Source organism: Cygnus olor, chromosome 1 (assembly GCF_009769625.2).
Source record: "Cygnus olor isolate bCygOlo1 chromosome 1, bCygOlo1.pri.v2, whole genome shotgun sequence".
In the NCBI taxonomy this organism is placed as follows: domain Eukaryota; kingdom Metazoa; phylum Chordata; class Aves; order Anseriformes; family Anatidae; genus Cygnus; species Cygnus olor.
Window position 1 is genome coordinate 98294011 of NC_049169.1, and position 25941 is coordinate 98319951.

At 41.7% G+C, this 25941-nt stretch overlaps 1 protein-coding gene across 5 annotated transcripts in view; it reads right to left on the reverse strand.

The window, feature by feature from the left end:
• The window catches only part of GSK3B (glycogen synthase kinase 3 beta), a 145011-nt gene that overhangs the window by 5716 nt on the left and 113354 nt on the right, over nucleotides 1-25941 (reverse strand). For 3 of the 5 annotated variants that reach the window (XM_040571789.1, XM_040571781.1, XM_040571798.1), the window contains 4 exons: nucleotides 20277-20372; nucleotides 10081-10119; nucleotides 7520-7706; nucleotides 1369-1467 (listed from right to left, as the gene is read on the reverse strand). In XM_040571789.1, coding sequence (XP_040427723.1) covers nucleotides 1369-1467; nucleotides 7520-7706; nucleotides 10081-10119; nucleotides 20277-20372 — 421 coding nt within the window. The remainder of the gene's footprint in view (nucleotides 1-1368; nucleotides 1468-7519; nucleotides 7707-10080; nucleotides 10120-20276; nucleotides 20373-25941) is intronic. The other 2 variants (XM_040571805.1, XM_040571782.1) reach the window with 1 other exon arrangement.

The following is a 25941-nucleotide window of genomic DNA, read 5'->3' on the forward strand; positions in this document are numbered from 1 at the left end:
TGTTGCATCTTGGTAAAGAGAGCTCCTTAGCAAGGCATTCAAGTGACATTAAGTGAAAGTATTTTTCAGAAGGACTTAAAGTCATGTTCCATGTTTGCATTTCATAGTTCTTCAATCACTTTTACTACTTTATCTTTTTTTTCCCTCACTCGTTGAGCAACAGATGCACAAAAAAGGGAAACAGAGAACATGACTATTTGCAAAATACTGCCAAGCGTATGAAACAAACATACTAAATTTTAAAATAGCAAATTTGCTTCCTCCTAATTCAGAGCATATAAATTGTACGGGCTGTATCTTTTACCTACTGATATTACGTTTTCAGAGAGAAGCCTTATCTTTCAAGCCAGTTCCATCTGTCTATCCTGGACTATGAAAGTGCTTTCTGTACAGCAGCAGCTGGACAAAGCGCATCAGAATTAAAGTAACTGGCACATCAACCTGAAACCATTTTCCTGCACAACTAAGTGCCCTGCACCTCGAAAGGGGTCACAGTCCTTTTGAAATGGGACTGATGTGCTCGTGAGATACGTTTGCAAGCACACCCATTTTACAGTCTGCCTCTGGTTGCACAAGCCCTGCGAGATAGCCTGTTGGCAATGCTGACTCAGGGCTGACTCAGAGTGCCACGCATGAATCACGGCTGCCACATCCTGCAGCACCTGGGGTTTGCTTTGGGAGTCTCCCAACTGATATTACCCAGCTTTTAAGCTTTCACTGGGAACATAACACAATATGGAGTGGCTCAGGCCAACAGTGAGCTTTTAAAAGGCTTCTGACAGAAACATGAGAGTGAACAAGAGAGACAAAGAAGAAATTCACTCACTGCTGGCCAAAATCCAAAATGCCCAAAGATGACACAAGCAAACTCGCTAAGAAGCAACTGCAGCTACTTAGATGAGGCAGTGAACAAGCTGACCAAACTCCCTAATGTGGCTTTTCTAAATGTTAATGCCTTTCTCAGTGGGGAAAGAATCTCTTCATCCATGCTCCACAGAGGCTACGTGTACTAAGCTAGCCATTTGTTCCCTCCCTAGGCATCGCATGCTCAATGCTCAAATCAGTACTAACTTTGGACTGACTGAAAGCTCGGACGTTAGGTGCAAACCAATCCAAAAGGATTGCCAAAATAAAACAAAACACAAAACCAAACAAACAAACAAAAAAAAGAACAACGGGAGATAATTTAATAGAGGAAGTCTAGGTGGCCTGGGTTGGGATTTGGGTTAGTGGCCACAGCTGGCACCCAGGTGACCACCTACAGAGACCGAGCGGACGGTGAGGCTGGAAGGAGCCCTCACCTGAGGGCCTCAGCAGAGGAAGGTGCCTGGGGGGAGCGAGGGCAGGGAGGCGGGCGCACGTTCTCACCTGAGGCTGCTGTAGCGTTTGTAGGGGTTGAAGCTGCTGCTTGGTTCCGAGCATGAGCAGGGATGAGGATCGAAGCCAGAGATGGGTTACTTGACAGTTCTGGAGGGGAGGTGGAACAAACAGAGTTAGCTCATCCTACAGAAAGGGCCCCCCATGCAGGTGCAGCCCCTCAGGCTCCCCCCCCAACCAGTAACCTCGGGCAAAATGCATGCCCTTACAGCCAAAGGTCACGTCACGTTTTTCTTCTCTGCTGACCAGTGGGAGGAAACCACGGCAATATTCAGCAAGCAGTCTCCAGAGCAAGACTGACAGTACTGCAAGTAGTGATAAAAGGGAATGATTTCCTAGAGAAAGAACATGGCTTGGGAGTTAGCAAAGAACTGATCAAGCCTGTTGCATTTCAACAGCCTGATAATACATTTTCCTTCCCAGACCTGGAAGAATTCCCTTCACAAACCTACTTGCAATCAGTCTGAAGGAGAAGGCTGATAACAGTGGCACTGCTTTGGGCACTGGTTCAGCAAGCAAGCAGCTGTCACAGTTGCTCCAAGAGCTTCAGGGGTTCAGTTCTTTGGCTCACTCAAGCTTCACTTCTCAAGGACCTGGAAACCTAAGACCAATCTCACAGCAGTCTCCTTGAGTGAGGCCAAGGAGAGATGACATCTCCTTTAAAAGTACAGGAAAAGGCAACGGGAGCGGAGTTGCTGGGTAATTTAAATGGGCAACAACACGACACAACCCTTCTTTCTGAAGACGTTAACCAAGGTAAAAACAGTTTTAGGCTCCAAATCTAATACAGCTTCAGTGTGCATCAGGATGAGAAATAGGCATCTTAAAGCCACAACTGTGGGAGGATTAAGGGCAACGCATTGCCAACAACTGACAATCTGCTGGCGCCCTTTCAAGAGAATCCAGTGTCTCACAGAAGGTGGGACCGAGCCAAGACAAGACAGGTCCTGTTTGTTTCAGAAACAGGAGCGACTGTCTCTTGAGAAAGCAACATCCGGTGGAAAGGATGTGAACAGTCACCTCAAGGAAGGATGACTGATGATTTCTGAAGCTCCAAGAGGTCATCTGGAGGAGAAATGGGAATAGGCAGCTTTTAAATAACATCTCCAGATAGCAAGGGCTGTACAGAAACCAGTCCAAATCACTCTGTGGGTTCGGTAAGGTGGTTTTGTACACAGTCATAAATTACCTGAGTTCCTTTTTAAGAGCCTATTGCTTTTCCTTAACAAAAGCTTTAAATTTAGGGCCTAAAAGGACTGGTAGTCTATTTGATTTTTTTTTTTCTCCTTTATGTTAATTTACTGCTGCAAAGGCAAGATGCAGAAGACTCTCACCTGCTTACAAGCTTCTTATTAATACCTATTTTGAGACTGTATTTAAGCACTTATAAACACGAGTTGCCGTCCAGAACCCAACAGAAGCTGCTGCATTACCTGCAACCTGTTCAATCTATCCCCTGTAATGCTACATTCAAGTCTAAGCAGACCTAGTCTTTCTTGAAAGCTTCAATACTCAAAACCTTTGTACAAATACCAATCCTCAAATTCATATGAGAATAATTTGGAATGTATGCATTCATAATATAATTCAGAATTCAGAAGTCTCCATTTTATGGAAAAATAAACTGGCCAAACACGAAACCTTTGAATTAAAAGCTGAACACAAGTGATAAACCTATACTTTAACACTATCTTGGCTATTAGCTATTCTGTGTAAGAAAATATTGCTGCTTTAGTATTTTCTCCAAAGCTTTTTCTCAAATCTGTTGCTATAGGGAGTCTGCCATTCACCTCACTCTTTTTTAAGTTTCTGTTATCCACGCATTCTCTCCTGCCCATCACTGGCAGTAATATGGGACTAAGACCCAAACAAAAGCTGAGCTGAAACATCAAGGAAACCAAATGACATTTGCTACCTTTTGGTGCTAAGCAGCACTTCAAGGATGTGGCTACCCTCTGACAGCATCTCTGCAGCCAGATTGCCAGGGCCAAAAAGCCAGCTGATGTGACAGAAAAATACTGCTGCAATGGCACTTGGATCCCATTCTGACTGCTCCCATACTTTCACGTAATACTGTCAGAATACCTCCTTTCACAGCACCCGTTACGAAGAACATACTGTTTTTTTGTTGTTTTAAGGCAAGCACAAGTGTTTCTCTGAAGCTACCATGAAGAAGTTACATAGGGACTAAATGGCTGATATTGTTCCCTTCTTCAGAAACCTCACGTTATCTTAATTGGCATGAAGCTGCCTAAGCTCACCATGCTACAAACATCTTGGTACTCTGCTTAGAGCAGCAGGCCAATCCAGACAAGAACTAATCAGAGCAAACTGAACTCTCTTGGCTGAAGTTTAATAATAACTTTGCTTCAAAGCTTGTTTGAACTTTTGTTCTGCCGTATCTTTGCGGCTATCACATCTGTGAGACTGAGATGTCAACACTGAGCAAAAGGCTTGGCCCGTGGTACCAGCAGTCTATGAAGGACTGAGACCCTCTGTTCTCAGTGACTCCACCACAGTATTTGGACAAGCTCTGGAACTATAACCTGCTTATCTAAATCAAATTTGTGTTAATCACAGCCAATACTGCTGCAAGAAGGTATTGCAATCAAGGCAATCCAGATAGAGCTTTTGATATTATCATGTGAACAGAGTAGTGATCCCAAGTCATTTAAGAGTCAACTCTGGTTCACATCAGCTGGGGGAACACCTCTGGCTTTCTCCTGATCAAATTGTGCCACTTGCATCCAGTGCACATCTCCAATAAGGAGCTCCAATGAAAATGTCCAGTTTTACCAGAACACCAGGTTATCTTCATTTCCCAAACACAATCAAATGCTTTGTGTTGGGAAATAACAATGCTGAAAAAGAGCACTGAACTAAGTTTGGTATGTCAGTGCTCCCAGAATGCCTTGGAAAAATTAGTCTTACTTCATTTACTTTGTCAGAATAACAAACTTTCCATGTTACTCAAGTTATTCCAGTAGTTTCTCTTCAAATCAGAAGAGTGCTGGAATCAGCACAGGCTTCATATTCTTTTCTTCACTGCTCCCTGAGCATGCCCTGAGAAGAAATACTGTCTAAAAAAAAAAAATCAAACAAAAAAAAACCCTAGATGACACTCAAATAGTCACACTAAGGATTTTTGGTCACATTGAAGCAGTTTGGATAGAAATGAAGTTTGTTTTGTTTTGTTTTGTTTTTTAAACTTCTGAAGAAAGGTCACAAGCCAGCCCCATTTTTTCTGATTAAAAATGCACTCTAGCACCAAGCATTTGTCATCAAGAAGCAATTATAGCCATTCCTAAGTGCTGAATCACAGGAGAATTTTACAATTTTCAATGGCTAACACGGAGCAACGGTAACATTTGTGATCCAGCACAATCACTGACATGTTATAAGAAGTTTATTAAAATGTAGTAATTTTACAGATTGTTTGAAAATTCAGCTTCTAAGAGAAAAAAAAAAGTTTCCTGTGCTTCAGGTCTAACAGTCACTGAACTGCAGCACTGTGGCTACTACAGATACTTCCTTGGACAAAAATAATTTTTGCAAACTCCAATTAGCACATAGCATTTGTTTAAATACTAAGAAAAACTTCCAGCCAAGACAGTAAGAATGATCAGATAAAGTTCTCTTCAGCAGCTCTCATGTATAAAGTAAGCATCTATGTGCCCCAGAACTACTGCTGGCAGCCGAAGACCATGATCTCTATCTTCCATATACTCTCAAAGTTTTTTTTTTCTAGACCAGCGCCTAGATCAGCAGATTTTGTATGACGCCTGGGTTCTTTCTGAAAATCAATTCATGACAGTAATGATCAGATATATGTTATTTCGAACAGTTTTGCCTTCGAGCAGCTACCTCCTACTCCATGGGTTGCAGTCAACTGGCTATAGCCAAATGAAACACTTCTTTTAAAATTTAATATTGTCTGTTGAAAACAAACGCTATTCAAAACAAAAGGATGTCTTTCATTACTTTCTCAGTAACCACAGATGACTTAACATGCATTATCATCACATCCGATTTCCAACGACCTGATCTGTTTCCCAGATGTGATTTCTGCTCTGCATTAGCCACTTTGATGGGGTCTTTGTGCAGTCTGGCTGAGGACTTCACAGTGGTCACAGGAGGAGCAGAAGCCCCTCGAATATCTTGAGGTCATAGTCAGGACTGCTGCTACATGAGACTTATTACTGCACATTTATTACTTACAAAGGTCTGAAAATCACTGAGCTAAGCTATTTATTTATACTTAAAATTCTGGTTAGCTTTTTTTGGCTGGTGACCTGCAACACAGCTCATGTGGAAGTGCATTAATGACCACCTCTGTCCTGTATTCTCTTTCTAGATGCTAAAACTGGCACCTGCCAATGACATAAACCTGCTTTTTTGAATCTTAAGGACCTCACTCCGTTGGAAGCAATTTCTCTTGCCATTCCCATGAGTCATTGTGCAAAGGGAGAACACATCAGCTCTCTACGATGGCAAATAAGGAGCTATAAATTTGCTTGAGGATTAGCTTACCCAGCAGTTCCCACTTTGCCTGGGGGAAACCAGGGACAAATTCCCAATATATACATTTATTTTTTCCCTAAGGATTTTTGAAGGACTTGCTACGGAGCTTTCCAAGCCTTTTTAAAATTCTTGTTTTAATTATGTTAAAATTGGGCCTATCTACTACATGAAGATACAATTAATAATGAATACTTTTAGAAAGAACAAAGGCAAAGCTGTATTAAGACACTAGGATCAAAACTATCTTAGTGACTGAATATGGCCTTGCAGTGGAAAGAAAACACAGTTCATGAATACTTTAATATGGAAGTATCTGTAACAACTCCCAGATTCTCAGCAACAGCTGCAGTAGTCAGCATGGAGGCCAGAGACAGAAGCACAAGCTATTTTCACAATACTAGCAACACCTGGGCAATGCTGTGAGACTGCTGATGCTGTGGTGGCAGTCTGTTGAAAACACTGACTGCTCCAATGCTTTCTCCCCTCAAGTGGTAGTAAGGCCCTGTGCGTGCATTTATGAAAACTACTGTCAAAATACTTTAAAGTTTTCAGGCTCTGGAAATGCCTTAGTATATATTCAACAGATTTACCTTCTGCAAGGAAGCCATTCAAAACTAGTTAGAAGTTCATGTTTGGGCAGGTTTTCGTTTGTTGGTTTGTTATTGTTTTAGATTAAAGGGCTCCAAAAGTTCAAGCAAAGGACTCTGTTCCACATTTTGACAGATGGACATCACATGCACTGAAGAGTTTGAAAAACTACATTGATGCTAACTGAGCCAAAAGGTGTTTTAGACTTCCAGCAGAAAATGCACACAGATCTATTCTTGCTCAAAGGGTGAGAACTTGCAACTAATCACTTAACATTCAAAAAAATGCTGCAAAATTAATTACTAGTGTATTTGTATGCCATACTTCTCACATTCTCGCCATACTTCTCACATTCTCTGTCTTGGCAGGCAAAACTGTACTATAGGGATATCAGTTTTGTATTTCCAATTTCCATGGAAAAAATACATGAATGGTTTCAAAATTTTATAGTGGTCTGGGTTAAAAAAAGTTGTCTGTCATTTCTATAGTTACTAATTTACTGAGTCAATGTGATGCCAGATAAACTGTAGAGTACATAAAATCTCTATGGTAAGATCTCTGTATTTATCTCACATCCAGAACTAAAATGGGCTGCAACACTACGAACTTCCCTGCCAAACCTAATATCCATTACTCCTCGGCATAGCGAGGAGTAGCATTTCAGGTACAAAGGAGCAGGAACATCTCCAAAATGATAAATTAATCTCCACAGTCCACTGACTGTGGTATTTCACGCAAATACATCAGACACTAAACTGCAAACGTAAACCTTCCTGATGTAATCAGAGAATAATAGCCTTTGGTCACCCAGACTAAATGTGAATCAGAATCTGAAAATCCCTTAACCCATTTCTACAAGTCCCTGTTCTCTCTTTTCTGAAATGGATGGCTGGCCACACAATCAATTAATATCTCTAGTCCTACTTGGGGACTTTTTTTTTTTTTAAAAAACTTTTGAAGGAGCAATGTCTGCATGACAAATATTTATCAGTGCTTCTTCCTAAAGCAGCGATCTTCAATGCTCACAGGCTACCTTGAGTGGTGAAATTGAAGAGTGCAGGTTTATCTCGCCCATTTGGTAACTTGACATTTGGGTCCCGTAGTTCATCAAAGAAAGAGTGTGCACAGGCCTCCAGGGGAGTCAGGCGGGCAGTGGGGGTGTACTCCAACAGGCGGCTACATAGCGCAATCGCTTCTGGTGGAGTGCGGGGCCGGAAGACCTGAAAGAAAGAAGCAAGGAAAAACAGGTTGTCTGGGTACGTTTCTTTTTCTTTGCTGACCAGCAACAAGCCAGAGCAATTAAACCTCTCATTGCCCAATGCGTTGGAACAAACTTGTGTTTGTACTAATCAATGTCCTCCAGCGAGGATGGGAAAATCCAGTTCCTGGGGTTGAGAAAGGGTTAATTGCAAAGTCTTGCACTTGAGTGAAGGTGCAATGCCAGCAAGAGACTTCATGAGAGCGCACTCAGAAAAACAACTGGAAGAATGAAGGGGAAACTCATTCAAAAATCATGACAAACACACACAGGTGCTATCAGCCATGCACATGGGGTGGAGTGAAGGTGGGGAGAAGGGTTTAAATGAGCAGGAGTCACTGAATGTAAAAATTGAATGGGGTCCCACTACATTTATTTTATTTTATTTTTTGCTAGTGAATGAAGTCTTACTAACATGGACTTTTGCAGGCAGCAGGTCAGATTGTTGCTATGGAGGCTGCTGTTCAACTTTGGAGAACAAGGAAAGCATGGGTGGGGTGCAGGAAATGTCTAGCTCTAATTTGCAAGTTACTCCTTCCTTGACCTTATTCTGGCAAGTCATTCCCACAGATTTATTGGGATAATTCTTGCGTATTTGGTACATGTAAGGACAGCTGAAAGCTGTGTCAAGAGAACCAACTGTTACTCTACCAGATTTTTACCTTAAGTGACTACAAAACAGAGCTCACAGCAGTTATTCACTGCAGCTTTTTTTTAAAAACCTTTCAAGAACAGTTCTACACAACCCTAATCACATCCCCATCTTCCTTTCCCCTTACGTCAAAAGCAAAATAGAAGTTAATTATGTACTTGACCTGGATGGCCTCCTCAAGCACTTCTCTCTCGCTATGTTACAGGTGATGCACAGGCTGGGGAAAAGGCAGCGGGGTGGGTGCAAGCATTAAGTTTGGGTGCCAGCATTTTCTGATAAAAATTGAGCTAATCCAAAATGCTTTTGCACCAGGGCAGGCAGACCCAATCCACACAGCACTAAGGAGAAATAAATCAGTGTGTGACTAACTAACTGCAGACTAGGAACTTGCACAGGCACTCCTTAGGTAGCTGTAAACCAAAGCCACCTGTGCTCTTGTGAATGGGAATCAGACACAAGCCAAGTTCTCCAGGGACCAGAGCTGCGTCCCCTGGGTGCTCAGGGGCACCTGTGTGATTTCCAGTGCATGCTGTGCTAGCTCCTGTGGCTGGGAATCCCAGCTCATGAGGTCAACGGGTGAAGGACTGGAGGAGCAGAATTTATTTCTACTACCAGGTAGTGGCATAGTAAACCAAAAACGCTTAGTGTGAGACCTAGAGGGACAAAAAGAAGGACTTCAGCTTAATGCTGACAAACTGCCAGCAGCAAACTCGTGCTGCCTGCTGTGTGTGAACATGCTTGTACATGGAGGGGCAGCAAAGGCTGCTCTGCTGCTTGGTGTCAAGGCCTGCTGCCTCCACAGCTGGGATTACTGCCCACAGTGCACAGTGGAGGCAAGCACCACTCCCAAGTCACCACTGACCAGAATAAAACGTAAGACTGTCTCCAATTAAAAAACCAAAAAGGTCTTTTTTTTTTTTTTAAACCTTGTGGTGAGTAGAGTAAATGAGCGTGTCTTGAGGTAAAACCACAGAATTGAAGTGTTCTGATATTTACCAGGAGGTAAAACTACTGAGGTCTCCCTCTTGTACCTTCTTGATGGTGTTTTATCAGGCTTGATTTACCACAGCTTGAAACTACAGCACTTCACTCTTAGCTGTGTTTTACCCTCAGGACAGTTCACTTACCAGCCACTACACAGATTTAAAACAAAACAAAAAAAATCCCCTACATAAGTTTTTTTTCTTCTTCTTCCTTAAGGCAAAGACGACAAGCCCCTATCTTGAGCAAATTAGTGGGCAGGCAGAGCAACAAATCTGCCATCTATAAAAGGAGTAGACTCATTTGTCCACTCTTAAGCTCTTCATGTTAGAGTCGGTGAAACCCTGACAGCCGCTTCCTAAATTCTGCTGAGAACTGCTTCGCCTGCCTTTGGATCAGGAACCAGTCACTCGGGGCAGGCAGTTTCTGAGGGTGACCCTCACTGTTTCAGAATGAGGGAGGGGAAAAAATCCAACTATTACAAGTCCTCACACAGCTTCCTTTCCCCTGCAAAAAGTCGCGTTTAACACATGACATGAGTTAAAGGTCTAAGTCTATCTCCTCTATATCACCTTGTGTTAAAACAGTCACCTAGCTGCTGCCTCAAGGACGCTCTCTCAACTCAAATATTCCAGTTCTAGCATTTTTTCTCCTTTTTTCAAGACTAGGCCTAGTAATTTGAAAAAACGTTTTAAGTACATACCCGTACTCCTGAGGTGAAATGTCCTGTTCCTGACGAGTCCTAAAGATGATAATGCAGTGAAATAATCCAAACAGGGGGAGTCAATCCAAAAGAGAATAGTCCAGCAAGGAAAAATATATCCAATATTATAAGAAATCCACGGTGTGGGGGACATAGAAAATGTTTATACAATTAGAAACTTTAAACATCAGTCTCCATAGCAGCAAGTCCAACTTCACCACAGTGTATGCCAAAAAATTGATTGTGCAATGGTGAGGCATAGTATAGAAACATTTCTCTATTAAATTTATGTTCCAATGCCAGTGCATTTACTAAAAAAATAAAATAAAAAATTGAAATCAAAACTCTTAACTTGAACTAAAAGGGTAATTGAAATTCCCATCATAAAGAATTTTCAGTCCTGGGTCCTGGATATAATGTCAGAATATGGGGCCAAATTAGTTTGTCTCCAAAGGTGCATCCCACTTGTAAATCTGTCCCAGAGACACAATGCAAACTTTTTTTTTTCAAAAAAAAAAAGCAAACCAAAAACCGAAAAACCAACCCCCCTAGCAATTTATAATTGGTGCTGAAGAGAAAATAAAAAATCTGGGCTCTGTACTTTGAATTTGGATGCTTTAAATTTGCGTGAGCTACGAGTGCCTCAGGCCGCCGCGGATTATTCTCATTTTTGGATTGACTTCCCCCACCACTGGATTTTGTTTGCTGACGTGATCTCTTTAGGATTCTTCAAGAACTGGACAAACCACCTCAGGAGTGCGGGTATGGACTGAATTTCATTCTATGGCGGGTTTTTTCCCCCTCATACCGTCGCACCCCTTGCTTAAGAAATTTTCCCTCAATTTGTCTCCCTCCCCCCCACCCCCCGCTTTGAATAACGCCCTAAAAATAAAAGCAACCCCCCTGCTTCTTTTAGCTCTTCTGATCCGACACAGTTCCAACCGGGAAGGCTGCCGAATTCACCCACCGAGAACTACACCAGAGGCTGCCACCCTCCAGCAGGACACGAGCAGGGGACGGTCACAGGCCCATCACGCCGGCGCTCCGCCGTACGCATTGCAGTGGGAGGACGGACGGCAGGACTCCCCAGGAGCTGTGAAGCCTCCCCCCGGGCTCGGGCTGTGGTGAGAGCTTAAGGTCTAGGTAGTTCTCAGTGAGGGAATTGAGTTAGCAAATAATCCGCGGATTATTTTTTTAGTCTGCGGACTAAAATTTAGTGCACGGACTAAAATCCGGCCCGTCAGAGCAAGGTCTGTCTCAGTCTAAGATACATCTGGGTGAAAGCAAAAGGAAAAAAAAAAAAAAAAGGAAAGAAAAAAGGAGAAAGGAAATAAAAGGAAAAAAAAAAAAGCTAAGTGCACAAAGTAAAGTGTTTGGGCAGACTAACATTTAGTATGCAGACTAAATATGGCCGGGCAAAATGCACAGCAAGTCCACAAACAAAAACAAAAATAAAACACTGACAGGAACTTTTAAAGCAATCAAATACTACCCCACCGGCGCAGCAATTCATTTTTCTAAAATGAAACAAGACCTTTTGTAAGGCTATTTGTCCACAGGAGGGACCGAAGGCTCAAGTTTTCATTTTAAAAAATGAACCTGTTTTGGAGATAAACAAATGCAAAAGAAAGGCTTTACATACAGTATTACTCAAGGAAAATTTGCACTTGCATAACTCAAAACCTCTTGTTTCTGCAAAGCAAATGAATTTCAGGCTGAGACCCAGGTCGCTGTTTTTCTTTTATGTTTTTGGATGAGTTACAAAAATCTCTGAATGATCATGTAAAATGGAAATGCTGACTCATCCAAAACCGCAGCTTTTGGTGCTTTTGTTTTTCTTTCCTTCAGGTTCCAATAAATCCATACCTCACCAAAAAGCTGGGGGACCAGTGCAAGTTCCTTCTTTGTTCAGGCATGCTGGTGATGCTCAAAGGCCAACAGCCCGTAACAGGCAGGCAGCGAGGCCAGACACATTGCCTGCCCTCTCTACGTTACACCACCATCAGCGTGGATTTTTTTATGCAACTCCCTCTTCATTTTTTCAGGAACTACCACCATCTTCGACATTTCAAAAATGATTGCCAAGCCCCTGGTGCACTACTCGGCTCTCATCCCCAGATGACTTCAACTTAGACGAAGCCTTTTGTGTGCTAGCAGAGCAAGCCACATTTTTTCTTTCTGATTTGAAACGGTTCCTACCAGTGTAGTAGAGTTCACACCCTTTCTGAATTTCAATTCTTCCCCCCCACACAAGCACACACACATCGTAAGACGAAAGAAAAAGGATGGAAAGCATGGGGTGCTCCCACTGCACTTCACTGGCATCAGCATTCAGTCCTCAGAGAAAACCACATGGGGCAAGAGCTAAGCATTGTTTTAGCAGAATGCCTGGTCTGACTTTCAGTTCATTGACTTTCCATGCACAACACGGAGCTCCGTCTTCTTGCTCTAATTAAGCGCCAAAGCCAAAGCTCCCCAATGTTACACCAAGGTGCTCCTCCAGCCAACGTGTGCGGAAAGGCATCGCTTCGTGCCATCAACCACGGCGTTTTGCATGCAGACTGCAAGCCCTGTTAGCACGCTGCGCTCCCTAAGAGAGCAGAGGCTTATTAAAATGACATCTGTTGCTAACGCATCAAGTTTGTGACACCACAGTTAAAAATTTCCTCACCAGCCTCGGAGCCGCGTAGGCTGTGCCAAGAACCACCCACACCCCCGATTGAGGCTGACAGTCTGCGCACATCTCCTTGCAGTTTGTAAGCACATTTTGACGGCACATGCCCCAGACTGGGAAGGAGGGCGACCAAGCCTCTTTGGAAACACTTCAAGATTAGGTAACGGGGAAAGCTCCTCCCTTCAACAGAAAGCTCGCGCTGTTTGCGAGCCATCAAAGTTGTCAGATGTAGGACACGACCATCAAGTCAACTCTTTAAATGCAGTTGCGCAATGCAATTACCACAACTTGACGACACGAAGCAGTGTTTCAGTCGTGCAAGTTAAATGCGGCGTGTCCCTAAACAGAAGGAAAGGGAAGAAACACATCCAAGAGTGTCTGTACTGAGCTTCACCTGACAAGGAAACCCAAAGCTAGTGCTCAAGTCCTGCTCTGGGGATCAGCCTCAGCCCAAGACCCCGAGAATTTCCAAATGGCATTTCTGAAATATGCCGTTTTGCTATTTTTGAAGCACATAAAACTACATGATACAAATGAAGACTAAACAAGTCCACCAAAGAGGCACTGGTTTGGGGATTTACCTTAAAATATATATAACCTCCCTGACTTTCTTCTCTGATAGAATCCCTACATTTTTTCCTTAAAAGCATCTCAAAAATAGCAAATGCCTTAGTAGTCATAAAACCCTGTCAGATGGCACTTCCGCAGGCAGGGAAATAAAGACAGAAGGGTTAAGTGGCTTACAAATGAGCCAACTCAGAACTGGGAACAGAACCAAAAACCTGTCTCCAAAGCTCCTTCGCGTTGAGACCACACACTTCTTACTGGGCTACTTCCACTGAGGGCCTGGCAAAACCAGAACCAACCAGCATTTATCACCCAGGGCATGCTCTGCTTCTACCAGGCTCTATGGGAGGGCAACACAAAGCAAAGTGGAACAAGACAGCTCCCCTTCCCAGAGAGAACCCAAAAAATCCCCTTCTGGAAAGGATCCCAGCCTCAGCAGGGTAGACACTATGAGCAGCTTAGACAGACACGCTGCAACGGGAAAGCAGGACAGCCGGCACATTACAGAAGCCTTGTTAAACTTAGCTTTTGATTTCTGTATTTGCACTGATGCAAAACATGTCTTAGTGTTACAGACGTGCTCACTTATTTATTATTATATAGTACTTCTTTACTGCATACTAAATTGGGCAGAGGCATGGTAATGTATCACCTGACAAACCTGGCTTCTGTTCTCATGCATTAGATGGAGATAAGGGATTTACACTGTCAGAAATCATTGCTCCTACAAAAGGAGAGGGGAAACATGAACTTGCCAGGAAAAGCTTGTTTTATTTCTTTAAGTTAGTCTCCAGCAGAATTGTTTTTACTCTTTGCCTAAAAAGTCATCACCCACCAAGTGAAAAACAGAACTAGACTCTTCAGAAAGAAACAAGGGTATGGTTTCACACCAGGCAGTCACCTCCAGTTCGCATGGAAAAGACAGTTCTGCCCTTTCCTGGCCATGCATGCCTGCCCTGTTCTCTTGTCCCAGCACGTGTAGCTGGGTCTGAATGATCAGTCAGGTAAGAAAGATGGCCTAGATCCCGAATACTTTTTATTTTTTCCCCCTCAAGAGGTTTTTGGTACTGTATAAACAAGAATGCAGAAGGGAGGCGTCAAGAATATGCAGGTGGGAACTAGAAAGCAGACCCCACTTACGATGAACTTAAGCTAATTATGAAATTGCACCCAAAGAAACATCTAGTCTCCATTGTACCTTCATGTCATTACAAAAGATGAGACCCCAGTCTCAGAAGAGTTTGCAACTTCAATCGAAATGCAAGTCCACTAACAAGATTTCTCACTGGAGACTTTTCAGTTTTCATTTTCTTTTGTCATCAGTTATAATTAGGAGTGACAAAACAAGCTATTTATCCATCTCACTGTTTTGCATTCTTCCTTGAATCTACAGCATGAGCAGTCACTTGGAAGCATTACAAGCAAAACAATCTGCTTAAAACCAGACAAGAACCAGGAGAGCAGGAGTAGGACAGGATGAGGACATGAGGCTGATTCTGGAGAGTGGAAAAAAACTGTCATGAGAGAGAGCAGACTCTTTATGTCCCAGTCCCACAGTGAGGACTGCCTGCTCCAAGTCCAGAAAAACTCAACACTCAAGGAGCAGTGAGTAGTATGGTAAAATGTATACAAAGAGTACACAAACAGACACACACACACAAAATATTTGGTCTGAAATATTTACCCAATATTTTATAATATTAGCAATTTATAATGTAGGCAGAAAAATGGATTATAAACTCAACATCCAAAGCTACTCTACAATACAACACAACCATGTTTCTGTACAACTTCAAACTGTAACCAAGAGTGGCTGGTTGCTTCAGAAAAGGGTCAGAAGGAATATGAACCAGATCCTAAAATTTCATCTTAGACGCTGTTTTCTTCTGCAACAATATTTTGGCTTGAAGACATGGACAGAAGAGCATGCTTAATGGTGTAAATCACAAAAATGTAAGCGCTTATGAAGTTGGAAGGGACCCTGCCTTAATCTGCTGCAACTTTATTGTGATGTGAAGGTCTGTGGTGGCAGGAAGTTCTCCTATATTCATCCAGAAGAATACATTGCAGAAGGGGTGAGATGCACAAAACCCAGACATGACAATTTTTTCCTCCCTCTCTCTTCCACTGTTAGAGAAATGACTCCTGTCTTTTTCTGTTGCCATACTGTCTTGGAAATTACGATGCAGACACCTGCTACCTATAGATTTGGGGGTGGTGAATGAAGCCATTCTTTGTAGCACACTGAAGACTTACCTAACCAACTGTACATTGAAAAAGCACTTACATGTGTGAACAGTCTTGTATGTATCTTTAGATCAGGAGAAAAACAAGGGCCACTGAACTACAACACACTAAAGAGCTGCACTGCCCATTTTAAAGAGTTCTGCAGTTGGCTCTGCTTCCATGTATATCCAATGGAGACAAGGCTGAGAGGTTAAAGATTTGACTAAAGGAAACAACCTTTGCTGATATAACCTGCTGAGTTGAGTTGCTCGCCATCATGAACCACGTGCATGCTTCTAGCTCAGGAGATAAGTCACTTCACCATACTGCCCATTACAGGCAGACAGGTGGAAGTATCCTTGGAAGGAAAAAAAAAAATCCAAACATGTCATCTCTTCCATGTAGAAGTGGCCTCAAGTACATAATTCTATTATGTACTACAGTGCTACCCAAATAAGATCCTTTACCAGCTGGAGGTGGGAATGTGGTAGGACAGCCATCACAGACAGGCATTTTTCATATTTTTGGAAATAATCACAGAACAGTCTTTGTTTTTCATAACACAAAGGGCTTGAGATATGAAGGTAGCATCTGATTCATGCCAGGATAAAGGCCAGCTGTAACAGGGCCATGGCAAGCAATGCCAAGCTAACACAAGCTTATGAAGCACGCATTTATACCTTTCTTCAGCCATGCCACTGCCCCTGGCCTCCTTCAAAAAGGCCAAAAGATTGAGAGAAAACTAACAAAAGCTGAACTTCAACAATCCTATGACATACAATCTTGCATTTGATCTCAGATTTTCTTTTGGGCTTTCCGGTCACACAATTATGAAGTGTAGACGAAGCTTAGACAGAAGAAGGTAAATGAGGATAAAGATCAGTAGCAGAGATCAGACTGTGCACTTTCAACAACAAGGCTCACAGAGCCAAGGTAGATGAAATACACAGAAGGGAAGTTCTGATCTTGTAAAAACAGCAGCAGCAAAGTCTCCAGAAAGGGAAAGAAACTTCTATTTGATGAGCTGATATATCTGAAAAAAATGGACAAGTTTTCTGACCCGTGACACACCTGAAGAGATGGTGTAGCCTGGCCATTTTCTCCCCAATTATATCATTTTGTCAAGTAAAAGAAATTACCACTCCTGTAAAGCCTTGCTTCACTTATAACTTAATGCCCCTTACTCTTGGAAAAAGGCAGACAAGCAGTAGGACGCATCTCCATGAATACAAACTGTCCTACATTAAGAAAAAACAAAGGGAGGTCTGGACAAAAAGAACAGCTACATTACTAAATTAAATACTCCTGTATTCAGAAGAGGAACCCCCTACACCCTCACCCCCACCCCAAAAGAACTAAAATGCCCCACTTTGGATAGGGGGAGCAGTGGAAAGAAAGAGACAAGTCCTGTGTTAGAAGAAAGATTTGATAGCTTGCTGGAAAGTTCAGATTCTTTTTTCTTTTGCTGGCTAGGGACACAGTAAACTCCAATCATCTTCCGCACCATACACACAACTGGTAGAAAAACATGCATGCACTTGGATAACATAGGACTATGTTGGAGAGAGGGGCTTTACATATTTTATACTCAGAGATTAAGGCTCTCAAGTTACAAAAGCATTTGAATCTCAAATTGTAAGACTGAAAAACCAGTCAGAACAGTCTGCTCTGTAATCTCATGTTACTGATGCAGCACAGAAAAATATTTTTAGTGTTAGCTTGAATTCTCTCCTAAATTAAGACGACAGCCCCTTGTTAATGAGATGTCTGTCTTTATACTACTACATCATAGCAGTATGTATATGGATGATAGCAGTATGTATATGGATGATACCAATCCATTTCCACTGAAAACTCTAAGCTACGTCTATGAAGGTAGACTTCAAATTTTCATAAAAGTTGTGCTCAAAATCCAGTTTAAGCCTGAAACTAGATGAATCTGAGAAATAGCATCACTTCATGGACTCATCCTTATTCAGTCTCAAACAATTTACCCAGTCCTTTAAAAAAAACTTGAAAGCTATTTCAATTTACTACAACACTAGCCACCACTCTTCCCCATCTAGTAGATAACAGCAAATTTAGCAGATCCCAACTCTACAATGATCCTCAGAAGGAAAACATGTCTAAGCCTGTCAGAAATATGCAGAGAGCAGACCATCAACAGGTACATCCAACAGAAGCCCTCATCAGAGAATTTCAATTGCAACTTATACATACTACAGCATCCAAAGGAAATTCTTAATTGCAACCTACACATACTTTTGCAGACCAAAGAAAGCTCCCTGAACCATAACGAAACAACAAGGGGAATGCCCTTGTCTCAAAGAACTTATACCAGGCAGTGATTACATTTTCACTCAAGCATGCTGAAAACCAGCTGCCTGGAAGCTTTTCCACACAGAAACTAACTGCTGAGTCCTCTGGTGCTAACTAGTCCACAAAAATAACAGCCTTATCACTCCTGCAGTCTTCAGCAGCTCTTTAGCTTAGATGACAAAGGTTTGTGGTTTTGAGGCTGAAACTGTCAAAGTCCTGCCTGCAACTAGCTGTGGCACTCTAGTTACACACAGTTTTAACAAAAGCCTTTTGCACTTTCCCCTTTTCTGTGTCATTCCTCTTCTGCTCATTAGACTGCATCTCTACAATCATAGTTCAGAAGTACTTCTACTCTTCTAGTCACTGTTCACAATTCTAACATCGAGAAACTCAAAGGATGTACACTTCCACTTCTGCGCCATCAGATGTTATACCGATACAACTGGGTAAGGAGGAACAAGCCAAAGTATTGTTGCCACTTACTGAAATCTTTCATGGCTCAACACCAAAATGGTGAGAGGAAAGGATCTTTAGAAGTAAGGGAGGATGAGCATCATTGACAACACTATGCTGGATAATCCATTTTAGTAATCTAGCATATGGACAATAAGAAAAGTACAGATCTCATAAATGAAGCATCATGCCATCCAATTGTAGTAGACTGCTTTAAATGCTGTTGTACACCCAGGTGATGTCAGGAAGAAGGTGTAGAATGAATTAAGAATGAGAAGCTATGTTGCAAGTCCAGCTCTCCAGAAGTAATTGTGCCCTAATGTGGAACACAGATTTCATCTCCTGACAAGCTCCTCTCAATTCTTTCTAATTGGCTTAGTTTCACCTGCGATCCTTTAGGAGGTCCAAACAACCATTCATTTATAACATATATAAATAGAAAGAACTCTCAGTTTTTTCTTGAAGCTTACATTTGCTGGAAGATCTCTGTTGTGACCATCAAGTGCAGATAGATAATTCTTAAGACTATTCAGGCAGAAGATGAGTTGCATAGCTAGATTAAATGCTCAACTCTATAAATACTACAGTAAATCTCAGCACCCATGTTCCATTGCATATTGGTTTAACCCCTCAAATAGAGAACACCTTCACTGCAGAAGTTCAGAAGCAACCCTAGAATTCCTTGCTATAAGGCTTTGGGGCTTATTCTTGTGACTTTTACCATGGTGCAATTTGAAGCAGAAGAGACCAACTCCCAGGGATTTCATTTTCCCTATTTTTTTCCTGTTAATGTAAGATATTAAAAAGCATTGATGGATTTACTGGCCTCTCATTCTATTATAAATCACTTAATCAACCCACAGAAACTAGGTTACAGAAATACAAAACAGGCATTACTGGGGAGAACTATAGTGGTGCATAACACACTAGAGAATCTATCACAAAAATAGTGACTTAAGAGTACCTGGCTTGGTACGTACCTACCAGGTACATGGCCAGCTGTCACTAAGACCCACATTGAGCTCTAGCTAGTTTATCCAGAGTTTACACCACCACAGAGCATTAGGTCCTATAGAGTCTGACCTGGACATGTGCTGAGCTAGGAACAAGACCCTTTAATGCATAAAACACTATACTCTTAGCAGAAGAAAATGTGAGCCATTAAGATATGATGAGAATATACTGCGATATCAGCCATTTCTCAGTCAGCAAAAAGAAAATCTTAACAACCAGGCTTCAGTTGCTTAAGACTTGACTTCTAACTTATACTACAACCTAGAGGCTAATTAAACTATCAGTTTTTACCCTTTCCCAAACCAAACATCCATCATTTGTCCATGTGGAAGATAGCTTAACTATGTGGACATGTATTTACTGTAATGCTAGCGGTTTCTACTTTGATCATGGAGATTATAATATTGTCAGTATTACTGCAATAGCCCTTCCTTTTGAAGGCTAGATAGCAAAAACAGTCATAAGTAACTCCATGAAAAAGCACCGCTCTCAAGAGCACACCTATAGGAGCACAAATATATTATTTTTGAGAGAACCAGTTAAGAAACTGACTGTCAACCTTCACTGTCAGATTACATAGCAGCATTACAGAAGTGTCACACGTCAACGGAACGCTTTCTCATTTCTAAGTGACTTTTGTGCACATCAGGAGTTATAGCATGACAGGATTTAGATATATTGCAATCCACTACTAACACACGCACCACTGTTTAAAAAAATGCCTGTAGGCAACCTCAAAAAAACCCCACAACCAATATATATTACAATATACTGCTTCAATACCTTCTTTATCCTTACCTAAATCAGGAGTTATTGGGTCCCCAGAATAGTTAAAGGCACCTAGTTTAGACTGAAAGCCACAGACACTGAACAATCAAACTTAATTTCTTGAATTTTTAGTTTCAGCCCACATCTTGTTATTATCCAATTTGTATAGACTCACCTTAGTCCATGGATGTGCCTTAATCTGAGGGAATTTGAATTCAGTATAGTTTGGATTCATTTCTCTAATTTGCTCCCTTGTAGGCGTTCCCAGAACCTAGGAAGGAAAGAAGAAAGGATAAGTTGTTTACGTATGCTTGAGATTCACGTGGATCTGGAAGAGTCCAGTATAACCTCTTACACAGTGAGAAAACTTAACTGAAGTCAGTCTGTACAACTAGTAAATTAATACAGCATTGAGAACAGAATAACAAAAATTTCAGTTGGAAGGGACCTCCTCTCCTGATTCCACCAGGTCCAAGCCTCCTACTCAAGCAGAGTCAGATACAGCAGGCTGCCCAGGACCATGTCCTGTTGGGTTTTGAGTGAGATTGATGTGATCCTCCCTGAGCCTTCTCTGCGCCAGGCTGAACAGCCCCTTCCCTCACAACTTCTTATCATACGACACAAGATCTAGTCTAATTGTCTGCGACACTTGCTCCAATATAAGTCTCTTGGTGCATTTCATTCGTGACCCAAAGCCCAGTGTCAAAAATTTTATTCTCTTGTAGAATTTTTCACAAAATTCAACATTTTTTTCTGAAACTCAGTGATATTTCAGTGGGGAATAGAGTTTACTATAATTTTAATGTTATAAAACAGTACTGCTGAACTTATTCAGAGATTGCAGCTCACCGCATGTGGCTGATTAAGGATCAGACCAGTAAAACAAAATGCATTTTAAGTCAGGAACAACAGCCCTCTGACAAGCTTAAAAGACAAGCCAATTACTGCTTAGAGGAGCTGAAGTTTCCTTCTTTCCTCATTAGAAATGTTTTTTTCCATAGTCCAATGCAAAAGATGAACCTAGTTTAAACCTAGCCTGGAAACAGCCACAACGCGTACTTCCTGTTTACTTTCACAGATTTATACTTCTCATTCCCAGAATGTGCACAACTGTTATTTGTGCATGCAAATTGGTAGCTGTGTAAGGAAAAATACACAATCACACACCTCTTTCTGGGGCTGGACAGATTTTGAAGGGATCCATTTTGAAGGGATCCTGGAAATCCCCTCAAGGACTAAGCAGGACAATGCAGTGTTAGTGCGTTACCATTACTAATCCTAAGAGTACATTCAATTCTACCTATATAAAAGAGCTGCAAAGCAAGTGCAAGGAGTCCCATTGTTTTCTGTTCTGCGCTGGTGCTCTGCAGGGGAAGCGAGGAGGGCAGAAGGCAGAATTGGTCCTTTATGCTGAGCTCAAGTTTACCTTCCTGCAGGAGCCCTGTAGCCACACTGCTCCAGCCCTGCAGCAAATCTCTTGCCATACATCTCTGAGGACATCTCTGATGTCCTCACCTCGTTGTGAGACTGTCAACATCAGGAAACAGCCTAAAACCTGATGTTAGCACTCTACCTTGCTGCTCGATAAAGAAGTGGTTTGTCATATATTCTGGTACCTGTGAATACTTTCCTTCTGCTACAGGAGCGGAAATGGCACAAGCACGCTCAAGTGCAGGCAAAGGGGACAAGGACAAGTGTCGCCATTCAGCTAATCTATACAACAGAAAAACTAGCAGGTACTGTGAAAGGAGCCTGGTTTCTCTTTATGATTTAAAATACATCTGTGCAAAACAAGTTAAAATATCTACCCAACAAAGCAATCTTTCAAATAAACAGCAGGCTAAAGAAGAAATAACCCCCCACGACTTGTTCAGGCAATTAATTGCTTCTTGGACAATAGATGTATCTGACAAGTCACATGAAAGAAGGATCACAGAACACCTACCTCCCGAGCCTAACCAGGACTTAAATCCCACCATCTCTACAAGCCAAGCATTACACTCAAAACTGACAAGAGGATTTTTCTGTGTGCATCTGAAAACGCTTCTTTTGCTCAGTGGGTAGCAAAGAGGCTGTTTACGGGATCCCATACATTTTACTAAACTTTGGAAGGAAAAAAAGGGCTGCCAGAAAACATGCCCTTTCCCCACTGGCCTGCTCCCCCAGCTACCAGCCAGCAAGGTCCCCCCGAGGCTGTTCTCCAGGCTTTGATGACGTTGCTGGTTCTAAAAAGATGATGGAATTTCACATCTGCAAATAGCATTTTCATTCCAATTCAGGGTAAAAACCATTTTCAAAACCCTGGAAGTTTCTCGGATCAGTTAACTTCCTGAAAAATTATAGATAATTCTTATTGCTTTCCCATCATTTCTAGAGGCTCACTGTGTTTTAAGGCCTTCCTTGCATAAGGGGAACTTGTTTAAAAGCTTACCTTCTTTCACCTCCCCACCCCCTCAAAAACAAAACTTTAATAGCATTCCTAAGAGAAGGCAAGAATTACTTTTTTATATAGCCAAAATTCAGGAATCTGGCTCAGTTCCCATGGCTGCTCAGAACGAGAGCCTACACAGTGCCAGTATCTTCAAGTAAAGACTGTTTATAGTATGGGAGAGATTTCGGATTAGATAGGCAAGGACAGCTTCATGGGAGGACCCAAGGACAACGCCCAGCCACACGTTTCACAAAAAGCCACATCTGTAACTGCAAATAGTGGGAGGGAGCAACTCCCTAAGCTCAAGCCCTGGTGACAAAGATAGTGAAGCATTTAATCCACAGTGCTTAAGGTCTCATGAAAGATTAGAAAAGGTATTGAAGAGGGATAATGCCATATGAAAGAAGGGAAAGCCTGACGTTTTGATTATATAGCCTCTGACACATAAAATAACTGTACAAAAGGAAAAGTGACTTACATTAACTACCCCGTGTATTTACTTTGTTCTCTCTAGATTGCAGAGCCACGCCACTGGTGTCTAGGTGCTTTCGATTTGTACTGCGCATAGGCAGATTAAGGCAGAAAACGAAGAGGAAAGTACACAGGAAGAAAAATGGCAGCTTCTAAGACTGTCAAATTCAAGTCACAATCCAGAAAAAAAAAAAAAAAAGGAAGTGGGATGAATGAAGTGATAACCTACAAAATTGTACGGGTAACTTGACATGTCTGGAAGAGGCCCTGTAGCAAAGGAAGGAAACACCCCAACCCCTGCAGCCTAGAAGATGGTTTGCTGCACAATTTTTAAATCATGCCTTATTGATTTACACTGTGTTTTAGGTACATCAGGAATACAATTGAGTAATCTTGATGAGTAGTAGCAATCATTTATGTTATCACGAAAACTGGATAACTTTTTTTTTTTTTTTTTAAAGTCATCCATATGACTTATTTCTGTTTGAAATGCGAAGGAGAAGCATAAATTACTTGGTACTTTTTTGGCAGAATTACTCTGTGAAACAACTGCTCTTGCTATATCAGCTCTGCAAATACTGTGGAGCGGATGTTTCTTGCAGAGAGGTTTCACAGAACACGGAGGTTGGAAGGGACCTCTAGAAGTCATCTGGTCCAACCCCCTGCTCGGGCAGTGACCGTCAGCAAGAGCCAGTTGCTCAGGGCTGTGTCCAGGCAGATTTTGAAGATCTCCAAGGATGCAGACACCACAGCCTCTCTGATTGCTCCAGTATTTGACACTCCCACATGATAAAAAACTGTTTTCTTGTGTTCAGACTGAATTCCATGTGTCCAGTTTGTGCCCACTGCCTCTCGTCCTGGCACTGGGCACCAGTGAAAAGAGCCTGGCTCCAGCTTCTTTGCACCCTCCCTTCAGGTATTTTTATACATGGATAAGATCCCTCCCTAACCTTGCCTACATCAGAAAGCTTTTAAGAAATATTGAGACCAATACTTAATTATTCAGGTCTATGCAGATTAGTACATGCTATTCTACTTCTGTTTCTTGGGGACAGTCTTGTGAAAGGTGGTATCTTCAAAGAAAAGGATGGGTTTTTTCGACTGTACCTAGAATGCAGACTTAACATTTGAATGAATGAACGGGGACTATGCAAGACTTGTAAGAAGAGATCTTTCAAGTGAAGGCAACAGGCTAGCAGCCAAATGCTGTTACTCTTCATCCCCAATAGTCACCATCATCTCAAATAAAAATACATGGAAAAAGAAACTATCCAATAAGAGTAACCAAGGAATACACTTGTTGACAAGACACATGCTGGTTTAATTCTCTCAGGACAAAAATTCAACACTGGAGCTTTTACAAGTATTTTCTGGAAAGTTATTCCTTAACATTCACATGTAATAGATGAAGAACCCTAAATACTTTTTCTTCCAGGAACAGGGTTCATGAAGATAGCATAATGGTATATATCTTAAGAAATTAAAGAAAATCTATAACCACATCTCTAACAAACAACATCAAGAAAATTCTGTATCTGAATTAAGTCCTGAATTTGATTACAAATAGCATAATGATCTTCATTTTATGCACTTGCAACTGAATGTGCACATAAGGATGTATAATATTCAGCTCCAAGGGATGCCTTAGTTACACCCCAGTACTGAAGACAGAGGCTGTCCACACCTAGCTTCACTGCACAAAAACGTGCAGGGTTATTTAAGACCAAAACCACACTGCTGCAACATATGAAAAAGAGGAAACTGTAAGTTTTGCACAAACCCCAGTGAAATAAAGACCTTTTCTGACAGTCATTGTTACTGCTAAATGTTTGCCAAAATATCAAAATCAATTAAATGCATAGGTAGATGGAAAGTTTAGAGACTCTGGCTGGTGAGGACTGAAGTGAACTCGACAGGGAAGAAGATGGTTATTTAATTCAGTCCTCCAGAAAGCCACAGTTACAGTGGTACACTGCCCTCCCTGTGTAAACTGTGCAATCTTACAAGGAAATGTCCTCCAGAAAATCTGGTGTGTGTGGTTTACCAGATGGCATAATTAATACTTCTGTGAACATGTCTGCACCTCTTCAGAAAGTCGTTAGAGGTATGCCAAATTGTTACTTAAATTCAGTGCTAGAATCTCAAGCAGTAAACACAGGTCGGAGAAATAATGCTTCAAGAGGTCTATGGTAAAAAATAAACTTGTACATTTTATATACACAGTCTTTCAAAAGCATGCTCTTGTCAAAGAAAAAGGAAAGCCAACTAAATATAGAGATTTCTTCTATTCACAAACTCAAGAACAGCCACACAACAGGAATAGGAAGAAACCCATTGTCACTGCTGACATGAGTATAATTGTTCATCAACTTTTCATACCGCCTGCCAGCAAGCACTGCAAGTGTGGAATAGCACTAGGCACAGGAACAGCCAAGTTGTGATGTGGTGCAGGGTGGAAAATGCCAGAAGACTGCCTTTATGGGAGAGGACTCAGACAAAAGCCCGCAGCAGAGACGAGCGGGTGTTGCGTAGCGCTGACAGACGGTCCCAGTGCCACACATTCGCTCAGTGCAGGACCACATTTGATAACAAGAAGCCTCCTCTCCAACTGCTTATTCTCCTGGAAGAGACAGCTCCACTCTCCCCATTAACTACTGTGAGTTAATTTATTTTATTTCAAAAACTGAGCCCAAAATAGTACCCTGACATTTGAGTGTGAGCCATATATTATAATTGCAGTCTATACTTAGTGTTCAGCTCAGTAAAACTGTCAGAGACCAAAAAGTTACACATGGTTAGGATTCCTGATACTATTGAGCTTGTCTTTTAATAAATTTTTTCCCCTTGCCCTCCTCCTAACTATGGGAAGATGATTTTATTATTCTTCGGTGCAAGGAATAATCATGTAAGTCCAGAGGAACCAAAAAACCAAACCCAA